Source organism: Ursus arctos, unplaced genomic scaffold (genome assembly GCF_023065955.2).
Source record: "Ursus arctos isolate Adak ecotype North America unplaced genomic scaffold, UrsArc2.0 scaffold_2, whole genome shotgun sequence".
NCBI lineage: Eukaryota > Metazoa > Chordata > Mammalia > Carnivora > Ursidae > Ursus > Ursus arctos.
In genome coordinates this window covers 33,997,891-34,012,338 of record NW_026622874.1, presented here as the reverse complement: position 1 = coordinate 34,012,338, position 14,448 = coordinate 33,997,891, and the positions used below count along the sequence as shown (strand labels likewise).

General features: G+C 51.7%; 1 protein-coding gene across 1 annotated transcript in view; it reads left to right on the top strand.

Annotated features, from left to right (window-relative positions):
* The first annotated feature begins 1,041 nt into the window (after positions 1-1,041).
* The window catches only part of MAPKAPK2 (MAPK activated protein kinase 2), a 44,544-nt gene continuing 31,137 nt past the window's right edge, over positions 1,042-14,448 (top strand). Inside the window, exon 1 of the mRNA XM_026480729.4 lies at positions 1,042-1,516. Coding sequence (XP_026336514.1) covers positions 1,235-1,516 — 282 coding nt within the window. The 5' untranslated portion in view covers positions 1,042-1,234. The remainder of the gene's footprint in view (positions 1,517-14,448) is intronic.

The window sequence follows — 14,448 nt, the reverse complement described above, 5'->3', positions numbered from 1 at the left end:
CCTTGGCATCTTCCTCAGAGGTATGGGGCTCATGTGGACTAGAACTCGACTTCTTAGAAATACCCACTTCTCCTGATGGTGCAAGTTCAGGGACTAACTCCTCCACGCTGGAGATCAGAACCTAGTTCCCAAACCTTCCTTTTTGTTACACCGTCTTATCTAATTCTCTCCACACCCCTGTGGAAAGGTACTGCTACTCTTCCCACTGAGGGACTGAGAGGAGGAGCCACGACTTGCTCAGGATCGCACAGAAGTCTGAAGGTCAGTCTATCCTTTTCCCACCCAGTTTCCTTTTTTTTTTTAAGCTCATTTCTATGAAAAAAAGTTCAAAGTTATAATTTCTACATTCTTCACAGTTAATACAATGATAAATCTTTAACTGAAAAACAAATTTATGAGAAAAGAAGTGCAAAACTCAGAGGAAAACGGCCTAGAAAATATTTAATATTTGCCTCACACCTATTTCGAGGACGAAGGACCTCTGTAATTCTCTGTAATTCCTGCTCACCCGAGGTCTCCTGCAGCTAATACTTACTAGTCAGCCACCTCTCGCCTTCAAAATACACCCCTTCTCCCAATTGGCTGCTGCGGTCTAAAAGAGACAGACAACTGGAGGAAAGTGGCTCTTCTACGTGAATTATACAGCTACTTTCATACGGCTCCCTCTTGCCTTTGCGTGGCTCCGATCAGTTACGAACCAGGATTTCTCAGCCCCATTCCCTGTCCCTCACCCCCCAGCCCCAGCCGGCAGCCCCGGCCCGCCACACTCTGGGTGCCTCGCGTCCTCCCCTTTAAGGCCAGCCCCTCCCCACGCCCACGCCTCCCCGGCCCCGCCCCGCCTCCCCAAGCCCGGCCCCTCCGACCCTCCCCTTTAAGGACCGGCCCCGGACGCAGACGAGGCTGTGACGCGGCCGCCGGCCCCCGGGCTGGGTACATTGTCGCGCGGCCGCTTCCCCCCCGGGCCGGGCCCCCGCCGTCCCGCGGTCCCCCGAGCGCCAGGCCCCCGGGGGGAGGGTGGGAGGGAGGGAGCAGGGCTGGTGGGCGCCAGCGGCGCACGGCGGGACCCACGGAGCCCTGCGACCCGCCGAGCCTGGAGCCGGGCCGGGGCGGGGAAGCCGGCTCCAGCCCGGAGCAAACTTCGCAGCCGGGCGGGGGGTGGCGGGGACCCCGTCCGGAGCCGGAGGAGGGGGCGGCCGCGGGCCCTCCCGCCTCTGCTTCCGCGTCTCCGGGCACCATGCTGTCTAACTCCCAAGGCCAGACCCCGCCGGTGCTGTTCCCCAACCCGCCGCCGCCGCCGCCGCAGCCCCCCGCCCCGGCCCAGCCTCACCCCCCGGCCCAGCCGCCGCCGCAGCCCCCGCAGCAGTTTCCCCAGTTCCATGTCAAGTCGAGCCTGCAGATCAAGAAGAACGCCATCATCGACGACTACAAGGTCACCACCCAGGTCCTGGGACTGGGCATCAACGGGAAAGTTTTACAGATCTTCAATAAGAGGACCCAGGAGAAATTCGCCCTAAAAGTAAGTTCGGGGGCCGGGGGAGGGGAGGACGGGCATAGGGGGGCCCCCGGGGACGACCCCCGCCCCGCGCTTCAGAGCGGCCGAAGCGCACAGTCGCCGGGCGCTATCGCGCGGACCCTTCCCGGACCCGGTGTCAGTCCGACTGGGCCGTGGAGGAGTGGCCGCGGCGGGGCTGTGGGTCCCGGGCTCCCGAGGGTAGCCAAGTGCGCGGCAGGGGGCGGGCGGGCCACAGGGAAGGTCAGGTCCGCGCGGACCACGCCGCCAGACCGAGTTTCCGGTCACCTCCGGGTGTGAGTGGCGGGACCCGAGAGGACTCGTGAGGACTCTGCCATTTTGGGCTTTGAGCGGGATCCAGCCAAGGCGCAACGGTTGGCTTCGGGACCACTTCTGCTAATTTCACCCCGGCTCAAGGAAGTGATTTTCGGGGGTTGTGGTTCCCCATCCTCTCCTCCCTCCTTTCTTTCTTTCTGCGGGCACAAAAGACCCATTACTCATTGAGCTGGTTGGTCGGTTAGTTTGGAGAAGTCGGATAGCAGAGGTTTATTTAGCCTCGCTCCTTATTTGGGAGCCGGAATGTGTGATTTCACTTCCCTGGGCCTCCCGAGCGCGGCCGTGCCGCCTTGGGGCGCGCCGGCCCGGGAGGTGCCAGGCTGGAGATTCCGCGGGGACACCGCCCCCCGGGCGCGGGGGAGGGACTGTTTTGATCCGAGAGCAGCCCCCCCCCTCCTACCTTCAGTGCCTGTGAGGCTCCAGATGGGAGGCCAGCAGGCTCTGGCGCGATGTCTGCTGTTTCCATAGCTCCATTGATCATTGTGAACCCGGTCTCTAAACCACGGCTTGGCCCGGTGCTGATTCCGCAAATCGGAGATGGCCACTTAAGCTCTGGACGTAGGCGATTGGTGGACAGTAGGAGGGAGCGTTATCCTTGAGCTGGGGAAACCCAACCTCGTTGTGTGTGTGTGTGTGTTTTTTTTTAAGGGGGTGTGGTGGTTGGGGGTGGGGAGGGGATGAGGATTTAAGTGAGAATACCTATTTCAGAAGTTAAACAGAATGGACTTGGAGGTCTGATGAGATGGGTGGGTCCCTAGTGCAGTGTGAGCCAGTGTTCAGGGTCACTAAAAAGGTTTTCCCCTCAGACAGGTTTCAGATCAAACCACATCTCTAAAGGTGACACATCAGGCCTGTTTCCCCTGGGGCATCTTAATGATTGGAGGAGAAGAAAAATACTTCCTGTGTTATATTTTTCTCTTCCCCCTGGCTGCCCCCCCCCCCCCCCCAGCTAGCTGTATTTCAGCTGTTAATACAAAACTCAGATAGGTGTGATGGGTGGAACTGTTGGAATATATAATTAGATGTAACAGAACTCTGGTTGGTACTTTGCAGTTGCAGAGGGCAAGCAGGTCCAATTTCCAGATTTTAAGGCCTCTAAAATTATTTCCTTGCTGCTTGCATCCTCCTTTTGGGGGTGGGGGGTGGGGAGCTTTCAGCTAGCCCCAACACTGTCAGATTCTTTGGTTTTTACTGTAAGCTGTTGCTGTGGGCTTTTTGGTTGCTGTGCCTTAGACCACTTTTTCCATACTCGTAAGTGGGGACAGGGAGGAGGTGTGGTGGTTTAACTGTGGCTCTGACCTTGGGGAGTGGAGTTGAGTGAAGACTATTTGACCACAGTTAACCTGTGCCGGTGAGGAAGTGACAGACGTTCTTTCTGGGAGAGTTTTCTATCCCTCTGAGAGGCCATCTGCCTTCACCCATCAGCAGTTTGGGGACGATAGCTGTTCATTCCCTTAGACAGTTGGACTATTATAATAAAGACTTCAGAACAAAAGCTCTCAACTTCTTTTTATTCTATTTAATGACACAGAAAACCACACGCTAAAGTGTTGTAGGGTGGCAATTCAGATTTCTCCTGTAATTCAGATTTCTGTTATTGTAATGAATAGGAGAGAGATTTGGATGTTTCCCTTCCGTAAATAGTTTCCAAAGGAAAAATCCAGCAGCATTTTAAATAACACTCATAATTCATCCATCTCAGGTTAGAAGTGGGTGAAGATTGAAGTCAGTCTGTTTTGACAGGCAGTCGGCGCCCAGATCTTATAAGTTGACTCAACTGTTAAATTGTAGATTCCCACACATCTTTGTGTAAAAACTTAATAATAGAGGAAGAAAGAAGGTATGAGGCATTCGGAGACCGACAGCAGTGTCAACAGCTCTTCCATATCCAAATATTGGCTAAGACATAATTACAGCTTGTGGGGGGAATCCTGTTTGAGACATACACCAAAGAGATTTCTAGATCTTGAATCTTGATGAACTTAACTTTAGGTGCTGAGTAGTAAAATGATTTTCAAAACCAGGAGTGTTTTGATTATAAAACAAGAGGGATGGATGTTGTGGGCTAGGACGGATTGCCCCACTGGGAAGGTGCCTGTGGAAAAAGGGATCAGACCGTACTCTACATTGTGTGTTAGGCCATTCCTGGGGATTTGGGGCAGGAGCTGTAGGGCTGGAGCAGGGCCTCTGCTGTTTCACAGCTCTGAGAGTGGATGGGAGGTGGTGGCTACCACGTCCTGCTCCTTTTGTGGTCTGGTGACCTCTTAGCCCTCTTAAGTGAAATCAGTGCTTAAAAAAAAAAAAAAAAAAGAAGTCCAAACTCGTGCTGCTGCTTTTCTACCTCCACCTCAGAGAGCCAACATTTTAGTGCTTTTAGTGGGTGCTGTGACCTCACCTCACCATCTATCCTGGCTGCTCTTTCTATGTTCTGAGTCTTACACTTGGTCAGAGTTGGAAGGGACTCCAGAGGTCATCTCATCTAACCCCCTTGTCTTGCAGATGAGAAAGCCAAGACCCAGAGCAAAAACTCACTGGAGGTAATAGAGCCATGCACTTGGCAGAGGCAGGATTAGAACCCAGGACACCTGACTTCCCGTCTCAGGCCTCTTCCCACTTCATAACCGCAATGACGTCAGCAGGCTCAGACCTGGGGTTGGCGGCTGCTCCAGAGCCCTTCAGGCCTGAGGCACTCCTCTCTCACCCCCTTGACTGTTGGCGAGGGGGTGCCGGGTGGGTATTTATTGCCTCCCCAGCAATAACCCCTGAAGTTGAAGGGGCAGCGTCTATACAACTCAGCAGCTTCATGAGTTTTAAATCGGGTAAGAAGCTTTTCTAAAAAAAAAAAAATTATACCATCTCCGCCCCTTTTAGGGAGTGTTTGATAGACATCTTACTTATTTTTTGTATAAGAACGTAGGAATTCTGTTAACTATTTCTTTGGTAAGGACACCTAGTCTCAACCCACTTGGGTAATAATTAGTTGTATTCCCCATGGGGTTCCTCAGCTGCTTCCTGCTTCTCTGTGTCATACGGACTCTTGGGTATTAGCTGAACAAATTTAATTAAAGCTGGCACTGTTGTCCCTCTCCGCTGCATGACTCTGATTAGTTGAAGCGTATTATTGCTTTACAAAATATAGAATGTTGTCATACCTTATCTCTGTTTATCTTTCCATTGCGTGGATTAGAGAAAACAGTGTCCTGTGATGTCTTCTCCTTTCCTTTCTCCAGTGGTTCTCCCTCCCCAGGTCACTTTGTGTCACTGTGGTGTGGCTTCCTTTGGTGTTCTGAAGGGGAGATAATCGGAACCTCCCACGCTTCTTCTGGACGCAGAGGGAGACACAGGAGCTCCCCCAGCCCCACAGGACAGGCAGCGTCCTCTCCGGCACATCTCATGCTGAATACCTCCTGGGGAGCAAGATTGGTAGCATGGCAGCCTGAGGGGCGGTGTCCTGAATGCAGTTTGCTGGATGGAATCACATGGGGGGGAAAGTTTCATTGACTAAATCGGTCTCTTTTCTTGTGAAGAAAAAGAGAGCAGGAGGTGGAGGAGTGGCAGGAGAGGGGGAGAGAGAGAATCTCAAACAGGTTTTGGGCCCAGCATGGAGCCCAAGGCGGGACTTGATCTCAGGACTCAGATCACGACCTGAGCTGAAATCAAGTCAGACACTTAACTAACTGAGTCACCCAGGTGCCCCACATCAGCCTCTTTTATATCCACTGAGGTTATAGGTTGTTAACAGTTCGTTGAGCATACTAATATATGCTTGATTGTATAGAGGATACAGACATATAAAGTGCCTTAAAATTTAGGGGGTCAAGAAACCAACTTGGAGAAGGCATTAACAGATGTCGTCTGCATTGTGCAATATGGCAGCCAGTACCCATTCTTGGCTGTTTAAACTAAAGTTAATTAATCTAACTTAAATTAAAAATCAGCTAGCCACATTTCAAGTATTCAGTAGCTACACATGGCTACTGGCTGCTGAGCTGGATAGTGCGGAAGAATATACTCATGCTGGTAGAAAGTTCTGCACGGTGTTGGTCTAGAGATGAAATCGTGTGTTTGGGGGTAGAAGAGTTTTGGAAGGGAAATCTGTGAGGACCATAGGAGCCAGAGATGGCTCATTGCTGGGCCTCTGAAGTATAAGCAGATCTGTAGGAGGGGCTGGTGACACTGGCCCTGAGAGGAGAACAGGAGATCAGGTGGGCAAGGAGCCAGTACGGTTGGTGGCCCAGAATTGAACCAAACCTAGCTTTATATTAAAAGTAATTTTTACCGTATTTGAGGGGCATGAAGTAAACAGGCTGTTGTAAAGAAGGGTGGCAAATCACCGAGGTTCAGACTGGGGAGGCCTAGTTTTTGGTTTCAGAGACCCCCCTCCCTCTTGTGGGGCCTTGGCCCCTGTTTACTGCAGCCGGACTCTTGGCATCCACTGAAGCAGGATCAGAGTTGGGTCACCGCATGGTCCTTTTTCACTTGTGAATTCTGGGCTTCGATCGAGCTTGAAAATAATCTCTAGCTAAGATCTGGGATCAGTGGCTGATGGAAGGGAGGAGAAAAGGAGCCCCAGGCCTCAGGACCAGATATTGGTGGATACCTGGGAAATGAAGAGGTTCCCTTTCAGCAGGTTGAAGGTATTGGTGCCCATGATTAAGATGTTTTGACTGCTTGGGGCCAGAGGAGTTGACCCATCACCAGTTGATGAGTCTCCTTAAGCAGCAGGTGTCAGGATTCAGGGAGAAGCTTGGAGGAGTCAAGCTGCAGGACTACAGACTTAATCCCTGGCCAGATCCTGGGGTTGGAGGAGGGGCAAAAGCTCCTGTCACCCGTGAATCTCAGGGATGTGAGTGTCAGCCACAGTGGGGAAGGACCGAGCATTGACATCTGCATTGGAGTCCTTTCGTGATTCCCAAGAGGCCCTCCCATGCTCTTATTCAGGACTGTCCCTGGTGGTTTGAGGTCCTGCTTCCTCTCTTCTGATTCAGGCCCTTCCACGGGCCCTGTGGCATCTCCTTTCTTCTCTCTTCCTTGAACTGCACCCTTCCAGTGCTTCAGTGTACCAGGAGGGAGGTGGGCAGGCAGGGCAGGGTTGTTCTTTGTGTTCGAAGGGGCTGCACCTGCTCTGGGTAATGATGTAAGGCCAGGTGGTAAAGAGACCCATACCTCATTGCACCTTAGAGCTGGTGACACTTCCTGATCATCTTTCTTGACTCTTTCCATCTCACTGGAGTGGGAGGCTAGGCCAGTCACGAAAGGGTCAGCGCTATGTCCAAGGTCTTACCATGTGTCTTCGTCAGGGACACAGTTCCCTGGGACCTCCTCTTAGGCTGGGTTCCTTTGGTTTTTTTGGTTGCTAGAGAGATGATGGCCCTTGCAGTGCAAAACTGAGCTCACCTAACTGGTCACTAGGCTTTTTCTACATAGGTCACCTCATAAATGGGGACATCGGTAAAAAGAAGGGGCCATGCCACTGGGCAGCTGTGTAACCCAAATGAGATTTTGTACCTTTTCTCATCATTAGAGGGATACAGATATTTTGCATTTTAAGGTATATATGGATACAAATTTTTATCTTATTATTGGTTAAGTGCTAGAGAAGAAAGCAAAAAAAGGGGTCCAGTCTGTGTGCCCTGCTAACGGGTCATGTGACCTTGAGTAGGTCAGTTAAATTTTCCAGGCTTTGGTGCATATGTCAGAGGTCAGGCTACCAATTGCTCCTGAGCACTGGTATTGGGGGGTGGTGGAAGGCTGGGCCAGGGAAAGAGGCCAAGAGTTGTCAGGATGGCTTGCTGACCTCCATGTCTGACCATCAGCAGCACCTGGGCCAGCATGGATGCCCTTTTGATAGGCTTGATGCTAGGCTCTAGGGGAGCTGCATCCAGTTAATTACTAATCATCACTGACCACTTGCTCCTTCTCTTGTGCGAAGACTTGGAAAGTGTTCCAGCTGGTGCACCAGCAGAGAGGATGGGCTGTGTAACTTGAGGGTGGGGTTGGGGTGGGGATCCATTCTTACCTTGAAGTCAGAAGAATCTTAGTATAGTGGTGTCTCAAGGTGGAGATGAGGAATTCTTCATGTTCTCCATCTGAAACTTTGTTCCCATTTGAGGTGTGGGGCCACATGTGGCTGCTGTGACTGGTTGTTCAGGCCGTGCCCTGCACGGGACACTCAGCTGAGGGATGGAGTGAGGGCTGCAATCTAACCCACTGTCCACTAGGCAGGCTTTGTGTTGGCTTGTGGCTAGGCTTATCCAAATGGGTTTCTAATTCACCCAGAGATGTGGAATGGACTGGGAACTGTTCAGAGGTGAGAGGTGGGGACTGTTCCCAAAGCTGATGAGGAAATTAGGGTTTACATCCGGGTACCACTCACCCGCCCTCCCCAAGGCTTGTAAGATTGGATATCTGAAGTCCAAAGAAGCGAGAGGAGAAAGAAATGCCCGGAACTGTCTGTTCTCTCTCCTTTTCTTCCTGTTCACTTAATGCTAAAGCAGTAGTTTCAGCCCTGAAGCTTTGGACTATGGGGTCCTGTGTGCCAGGCCATCGTCTGTGGTTGGAGGAAGAAGACACACAGTGGAAAGGGGATGAAGTTGTATGCAGCCTCTGGCAGAGCAGGGCTGGGGGTCTTTATTCTCTGATCCAGTAAATATCTCTGTGTGCTAGCCGGCCGGTGGGAGAGGCTGGGACGCGGCCCCAAGGTCAAACCCGGTCTGTAACTCTTGTTCCCCTCCAAGACGGGCCAAGCTCTGTGTTTATTCTGCTAGGAACCTGAGCTGCCCAGAAGGTTCATATGAAAGGGCATCTTACTCTTGAGGGACGTCCCAGGCATCTCCATGGCCAGTGTCCATGGAGCACTCATCTGGAAGGTGAGGAGTGGTGGCTAAAGGCGGAAACTGGCCACCGTTCGAAGCCTTTTCTGTCTCAGAGAAGAGGAGGGAAACACAGGGGGCTTTACTGTTGATGCCTTCTCTCTGCTTTACTTGCATCCACTGAGTCTTCTGAACCGAAAGCAGAGGCGAAGGGGACCTACTGCCAAACCCCTGCCGGCTCCTCCACCTTCACACCCCTCTGGGGCACCTTGCCCCCAGCCCTCGGTGGCAGGTGATGGCGTCCATCACTTCGCTGCCATTGTGATGATCCATAGTGTCACTAGGCTCCCAGCCTACACACGGGACATTTGCAACCTGGCCTCCCGCCCAGGGCCTGGAACTGTTACTCAGCCCCTCTGTCCCAACAGCTAAAAATAAACCTGCCAGTGCTGCAGTCTCCCCTCACAGTCCAGCCCTGCCGTCTGCCCCAGGTCTTGCGGCCACACTGCGGACCTGAGTCTCTCTCTGCGCACTTGGTCTCCCCATGTGCCCCCTTCTCTTTAGCTGGGAGTGAGCCATGGCTGCTGCTGCTCCAGGTGTCATATCTCCCTCCTAGCGCTCAGGAAAGCAAGTTGCCCCCAACCACCGGCCAAGCCCTGGCTATAAGACAAGAGGGCAGCGCATACACAGGCTCCGTGGGGGTGCCTGGCTTCTTCTCCATCAGGGGAAGGGTTAGGGGGAGGGTGCGAAAGTTCATCAGAGTCCATGAGACTTTCCCCTGTGTTTCCTCCTGCTCTGGCTTCCTCCAGGCTGCACTGGCAAGCAGACCTCCCCGCCAGAAGGTGTGTGGGAATGAGTGGGAGAGCCCCGTGTGAGGCTGCCCCAGGCCCTCACCCCGACTGCCCTGTGACTGTGCAGGCTACCTGCCCTAGGACTCCTGCCCTGTTGCCAAGCTAAATTCTCCCCCTCTGCAGTGTGGGGCTTCGGGTTACCATGCTCAGAAGCGTAACCTCATCCTGTTGGCTTCCAAGGCTCACTAGGCCCTGGCTCTCGGGCCTCCTTCCTGAGTCAGGCCAGGGCCCCTCTGGCCTTTCCAGCTTCTCCACCTGCAGTGGGTCACAGAGAACATGGGTCTCTTATGTCACCTGACGGTCGGGGCAGGGTTATTGCTATCTATGTGCACTGAAGTCCATCGAGATGGTCTCTTCCCCTACTGCCTAGGGATCCTGGGCAGGTGAGGGAAAGGGGCTCAGGTAGCTGGGGTACCTGTGTAACTGATAGATACTGGGCAGAGTATTTCTTTTAGCTCGACTTTGGCATTCTCTTCTTTCTGATTTATCTAATCCTTGGACAGGTGTTGGTACTAACCATGCAAACAAAGGTTCTGCGTCTTTTTTCTGAGCTTGGGGTTTGTTTGGGAGAAGAGGTGTGTGAGGGAGAGTAATAGGAGCCGAGGTAGGTCTTGGGGGGCCCTCTGGCTTCACCTAGAGTTGCATACTGGACCATGTCTCTGTGGACTGCTTTCTCCTGTCTGTCCCCCTGGGGCCTCATTTTCTCTGCAGGGAGAGATTTATCTGCCAAGGCCTATTGGCTTCTGGAGGGAGGAGTTGGGTGTAAATTGCTAAGAGTTTATTTTTAACTCTGACAGAAGGAGCTCCTGTCCTTGGAGTAACCGTACCCTCCCTCTTCTCTGTTCCGGGCCTCCTTCTCTGACTTCTGTAATTCTTAGAGGAAGGCTTGTAGATTCTAAAGGCCAGCCTTCAGCGCAGCTGGGGAATTGAAGCCTCTCTAAGTGGAGAACCTGCAGATTGCTTGGCAGGCCTGACTTCTCCAGAGCTCAGAGGACCGTGGGGGGCAGGGAAGTGGAGAGGGAGCCCTGGACATTGGAGGCTGCACGTGTGGAACTTAGAGCATCCTAGGAATGCAGGTGGACTGGTGGGGAGGCCACAGGGGCCTTGGAACTTGGAGCACCCTGTCAACTCTCCTGTGCTGGTGACGGTAGCAGGGGTCATCTTGTGCCCTTCGCCATGCCTGTGTCCTTACAGGCACCCAGATCTCTGAAGGGTAGAAGGAAATGGGGACAGAATGAGTGTGTATAGTAGCCTGCTTTGTAAATGCTTATGTTTATACAAACACTGAAGTTTTGTTATTCCCTCTGACTGTTGGGCTCCCAAGTGTCCCATCCTTTCCACCGGAGCCTGAGGGATTCTCCGGGGCTTCATACCTTCCGTGTCCCCCTCCCTTGGCAGGGTGCTGGTCACCTGGGCTCCTAGCCTGGGGGAGGAGGGGCATGAGTGCCCCTTAGCCTTCTGATTTCATGGACTTGTTTTGGTTACCTTGCCTTAGATTTTTAAAAAGCACATAAACTGGAGTTTGAGGTATAATTAGAGAAAGAAGGAATGGAGAGCAGGGGGGTGGGGTGGGGGCCAGGAGAAACACACGGCTGCCTCTGAGAACCTCAGCTGGGGAAGGAAGGGCTTGGCCCCTCAGGGCCTTGGGGGATTACTTTGCCTAAAGCCCAGCTCTGTTCATGTAGCTTCCCAGGTTAAACCCTTCAGTGGGTTCACTTTGCCTGTAGAATATAGGAGATTTCCAGATCCTTCCCTGATCTGACCCCAGTCTGGTTTTTGTTTTTCTTTTTGTTTTTTTCTGAATACTTGCTATGTTTCAGCTTAAGTGGCTTACATTTGCTGTTTCCTGAATAGGACCCTGTCCTGTCCCCCCCACCCCCCTGCACCTTTGCCCATGCATGGTATGTATGCCATCTGTCCATCTGTATCTTCCTTGCCTCCCTGCCCCACCCCTGCCTGTATCTACCTACCCCACCCTGTACAAATGCTGCCACTTTCCTGAAAGCTTTCAAATAGAAGTGGCTCTCCCCTGCCCTGCCCTGTCAGACTTGCCAAGACACTCTTCCCTTCTATCTGTTTCTGTCTGTTTCTCCATGTTCAAGGGGCCCCTCTAGATAGTGGATTGTAAGTTCCTGAAGACTCACATCTTCATTATTTTTATATTTTCTTATTTCCAGGTGACAGTATGCCCTCATTAAAAAAAAATCATAGAGTATTTTGGCATCATGCATTGTACCTAGCTGCCTAATAAAGGTGTGGTAATTGAACAATAGTGTGCCCTACCTGCCTAAACGTAAGGTCCCGATGGTGATCCTCAGGTGGTGGGGGACAAGGGGGACGGCTCTGGGCATGGAATAACGTTGGGATAGGCTCTCTGAGACTGAGCCAGGGATATAGTAAAGGCCCCCCAAGTGTCTGTCCCTGTTTTTCCTCCTGTCTGCTAAAAAGCCATTCATAGCAGAACAGTCTTTTGGGCATTTCTTCCCTCCACACCTTCAGATGTGCTGACTCAAGCTGGCACCTTCTGTTTCTGCTAACGGATTTCTCGTTCTTGTAAGGGCCCTGACCACAGTTTCCCATTGATGCCTCTTCTCTTTCTCCTCCCTGATCCAGAGCCCCTCCTTTTCCTGTTCCACTACAGAGATGACCCTTCTGCCTTTCAGAGAATTTGAACTGAGGGAGGGACAGATGTGGAACTGGCCAGCTCTCCTCCAGCTCTTGGCATCTTCCAGTTAGCTCCAGACAAAGCAGAGACACACAGATGCAGTCCAAGGTGATCTTACGGTTGGCCTTGCTCCTGTGTGTTGCAAGAAGACCCGTGTTGAGTACCAAGTTGCCAGGTCTGAGGTCAGAGATTTGAATCTCGTGAGGCCACCTAACTCCATGCCACAGATTTGTAGGAGACCCAGATTGGGACTGGTATCCAAGAGACCTGGCTTGTGTGGTCCTCAGCAGGTCTGAGAACCTGTCTGGGCCTCACTCAGTTTCCTCCTTTGTGAATCACAGGGCTCAGGCTTGATCTCAGACTCGATCTCAGAGGACTCCTGCGTTGCATGAAGGGCTTTCTGTATTACTGTTTCTTTAACCCCACTGCTGGGAAAATAGCCCTACACTGGGAAAAAGGTGGGTAGCCCAGGTTCCAGGCAGCAGGGACTGTCCATTCCTTTCTGCCCTTACTTTGTGCACGCTGGTGTTCTGTCACCGTTCCCCGGGCTGTAGCAGTTGTATTCATTCAGCCGTTCAACCAGTGTTTATAAACATGTATTCTCTTCCATGTCTGCCTCCTGTCTTCCCTGCTGACTGGCCATCAGGAGGCCCAGATGGCAGGATTAGCCTCGAATGGGAGACTAGTCAGGGTCATCCCCTTGGGTTTAGACCCCTTTAATACCTCTGCTATATGAGATGAGAGGAATTTGGAACAATGAGGGCTGATTCTTTCTAGCAGCTTAGACTAGACTCCTGCCTTTCTAAGCAGGATTTGCCGTAGGGTGCCTTCTATCCCTCTGAGATGCGAAGCAACTTACTACTCAAGAACATTAATTAGCAGTGCTGAGGTTGACTTTTGTACTCTCCCTAAGGATAGATCAGAACAGCAGATCAAGTTTGATACATACAAGAATCTTCAGTCTTCTGCCTCATTCAGATCACTGTGGAAGGTTTAGCAACACTGTGAAGGTTTCCAAGATTAGTAACAGTCTTTATTGAGCAGATACTTTGTGTCAGGCATTGCGTTAGGTTTTTACTTCTATTCTTGTTAAGTCCTAAAATAATACTGCAAAGTAAAAGTATTTACAGAATACTTATATTTTACAGAAGGGAAGAACATGGTCAGACATGTTCAGAACAATGCATTCATTAGCAATGATTTACTGAGTACCTACTAAGTGCTATAAATTATTTTAGGTCCCAGGGATACATTACATGTATCAAAGAAACAAACAAAAAATTGTGTCTGCATGGAGCTTGCATTCTAGCTAGGGGAGACTGACAAAACGTCATCAATTAAATGGTACAGTTTGTCAGATGGTGATAGATATAGTGGCAAAAGAAAGGAGGGCAGGAGGCTGTGGAATTGCTAGAATGTGTGTGTGGCTCAGGGAAGGCTTTACTGGGAAGGTGGTGTTTGAGTGCACCTTGGAAATGCTGGGAGGGGAGAGGGGCAGCGGGCAGGAGGGGTCAGGAGGAATTGGACGTGCAAAGCCCCTGGGGCTGCTAATGATGGGAGGTTCTTACTCTAAAACCTGGGCTCCTTTAGGCTCATGATACTGCCTCTCCAATAGTTCCTCCATGAATCCATTATAATTTAGTGCTTAGTTGCTCTAGCAATTTATGTTGTATCATCAAATATTTATAGAAGGCTTATTTTGTACAAATTGCTACAATGATAAGGAGTGGGCCCTGCCTTTGGGAACTTACAGTTCAGAAGGGGAGTGAACGTGTTTGTGTGTGTGTGTGTGTGTGTGTGTGTGTGTGTGTGTGTGTGTGTAAAGGGAATGAAAACGACCGCCCCCCACAGTCAGGATTGTGCCCTTTCACACATACTCCCATTTGACAATCTCTGACAGAAGCAGGCCAAGTGGTGTGACGTGGGGGTTTCTGTACAAGAAAGAGGTTCAGGGAGGTGCTGGTGCGTGAGTGGTGGAGTCAAGGCAGTGGGGTGGCCCCAGAGGACATGGAGACATGGGATGGGCTTCTCAGGGTGAAAGGGGTGGGGGGATGGGGTCCTTTTTGCCGGCATCATACATCCTGGAATCATCCTGGTGACACAGCCAGGGGAGGGCACAGAGAAAAGTTTGGCCGGTGGGAGGGATGCTAAGGAACAACGAGAGGAATTACACTGGCTACTCCCAACCTTCTGTTTGGCTGAGGGGGAAAGAAAGGACCTCCTCCCAGGGATCTTTCTGGTAATAGGAAATGCTTGGGCCTGGGTGTTGGCTGA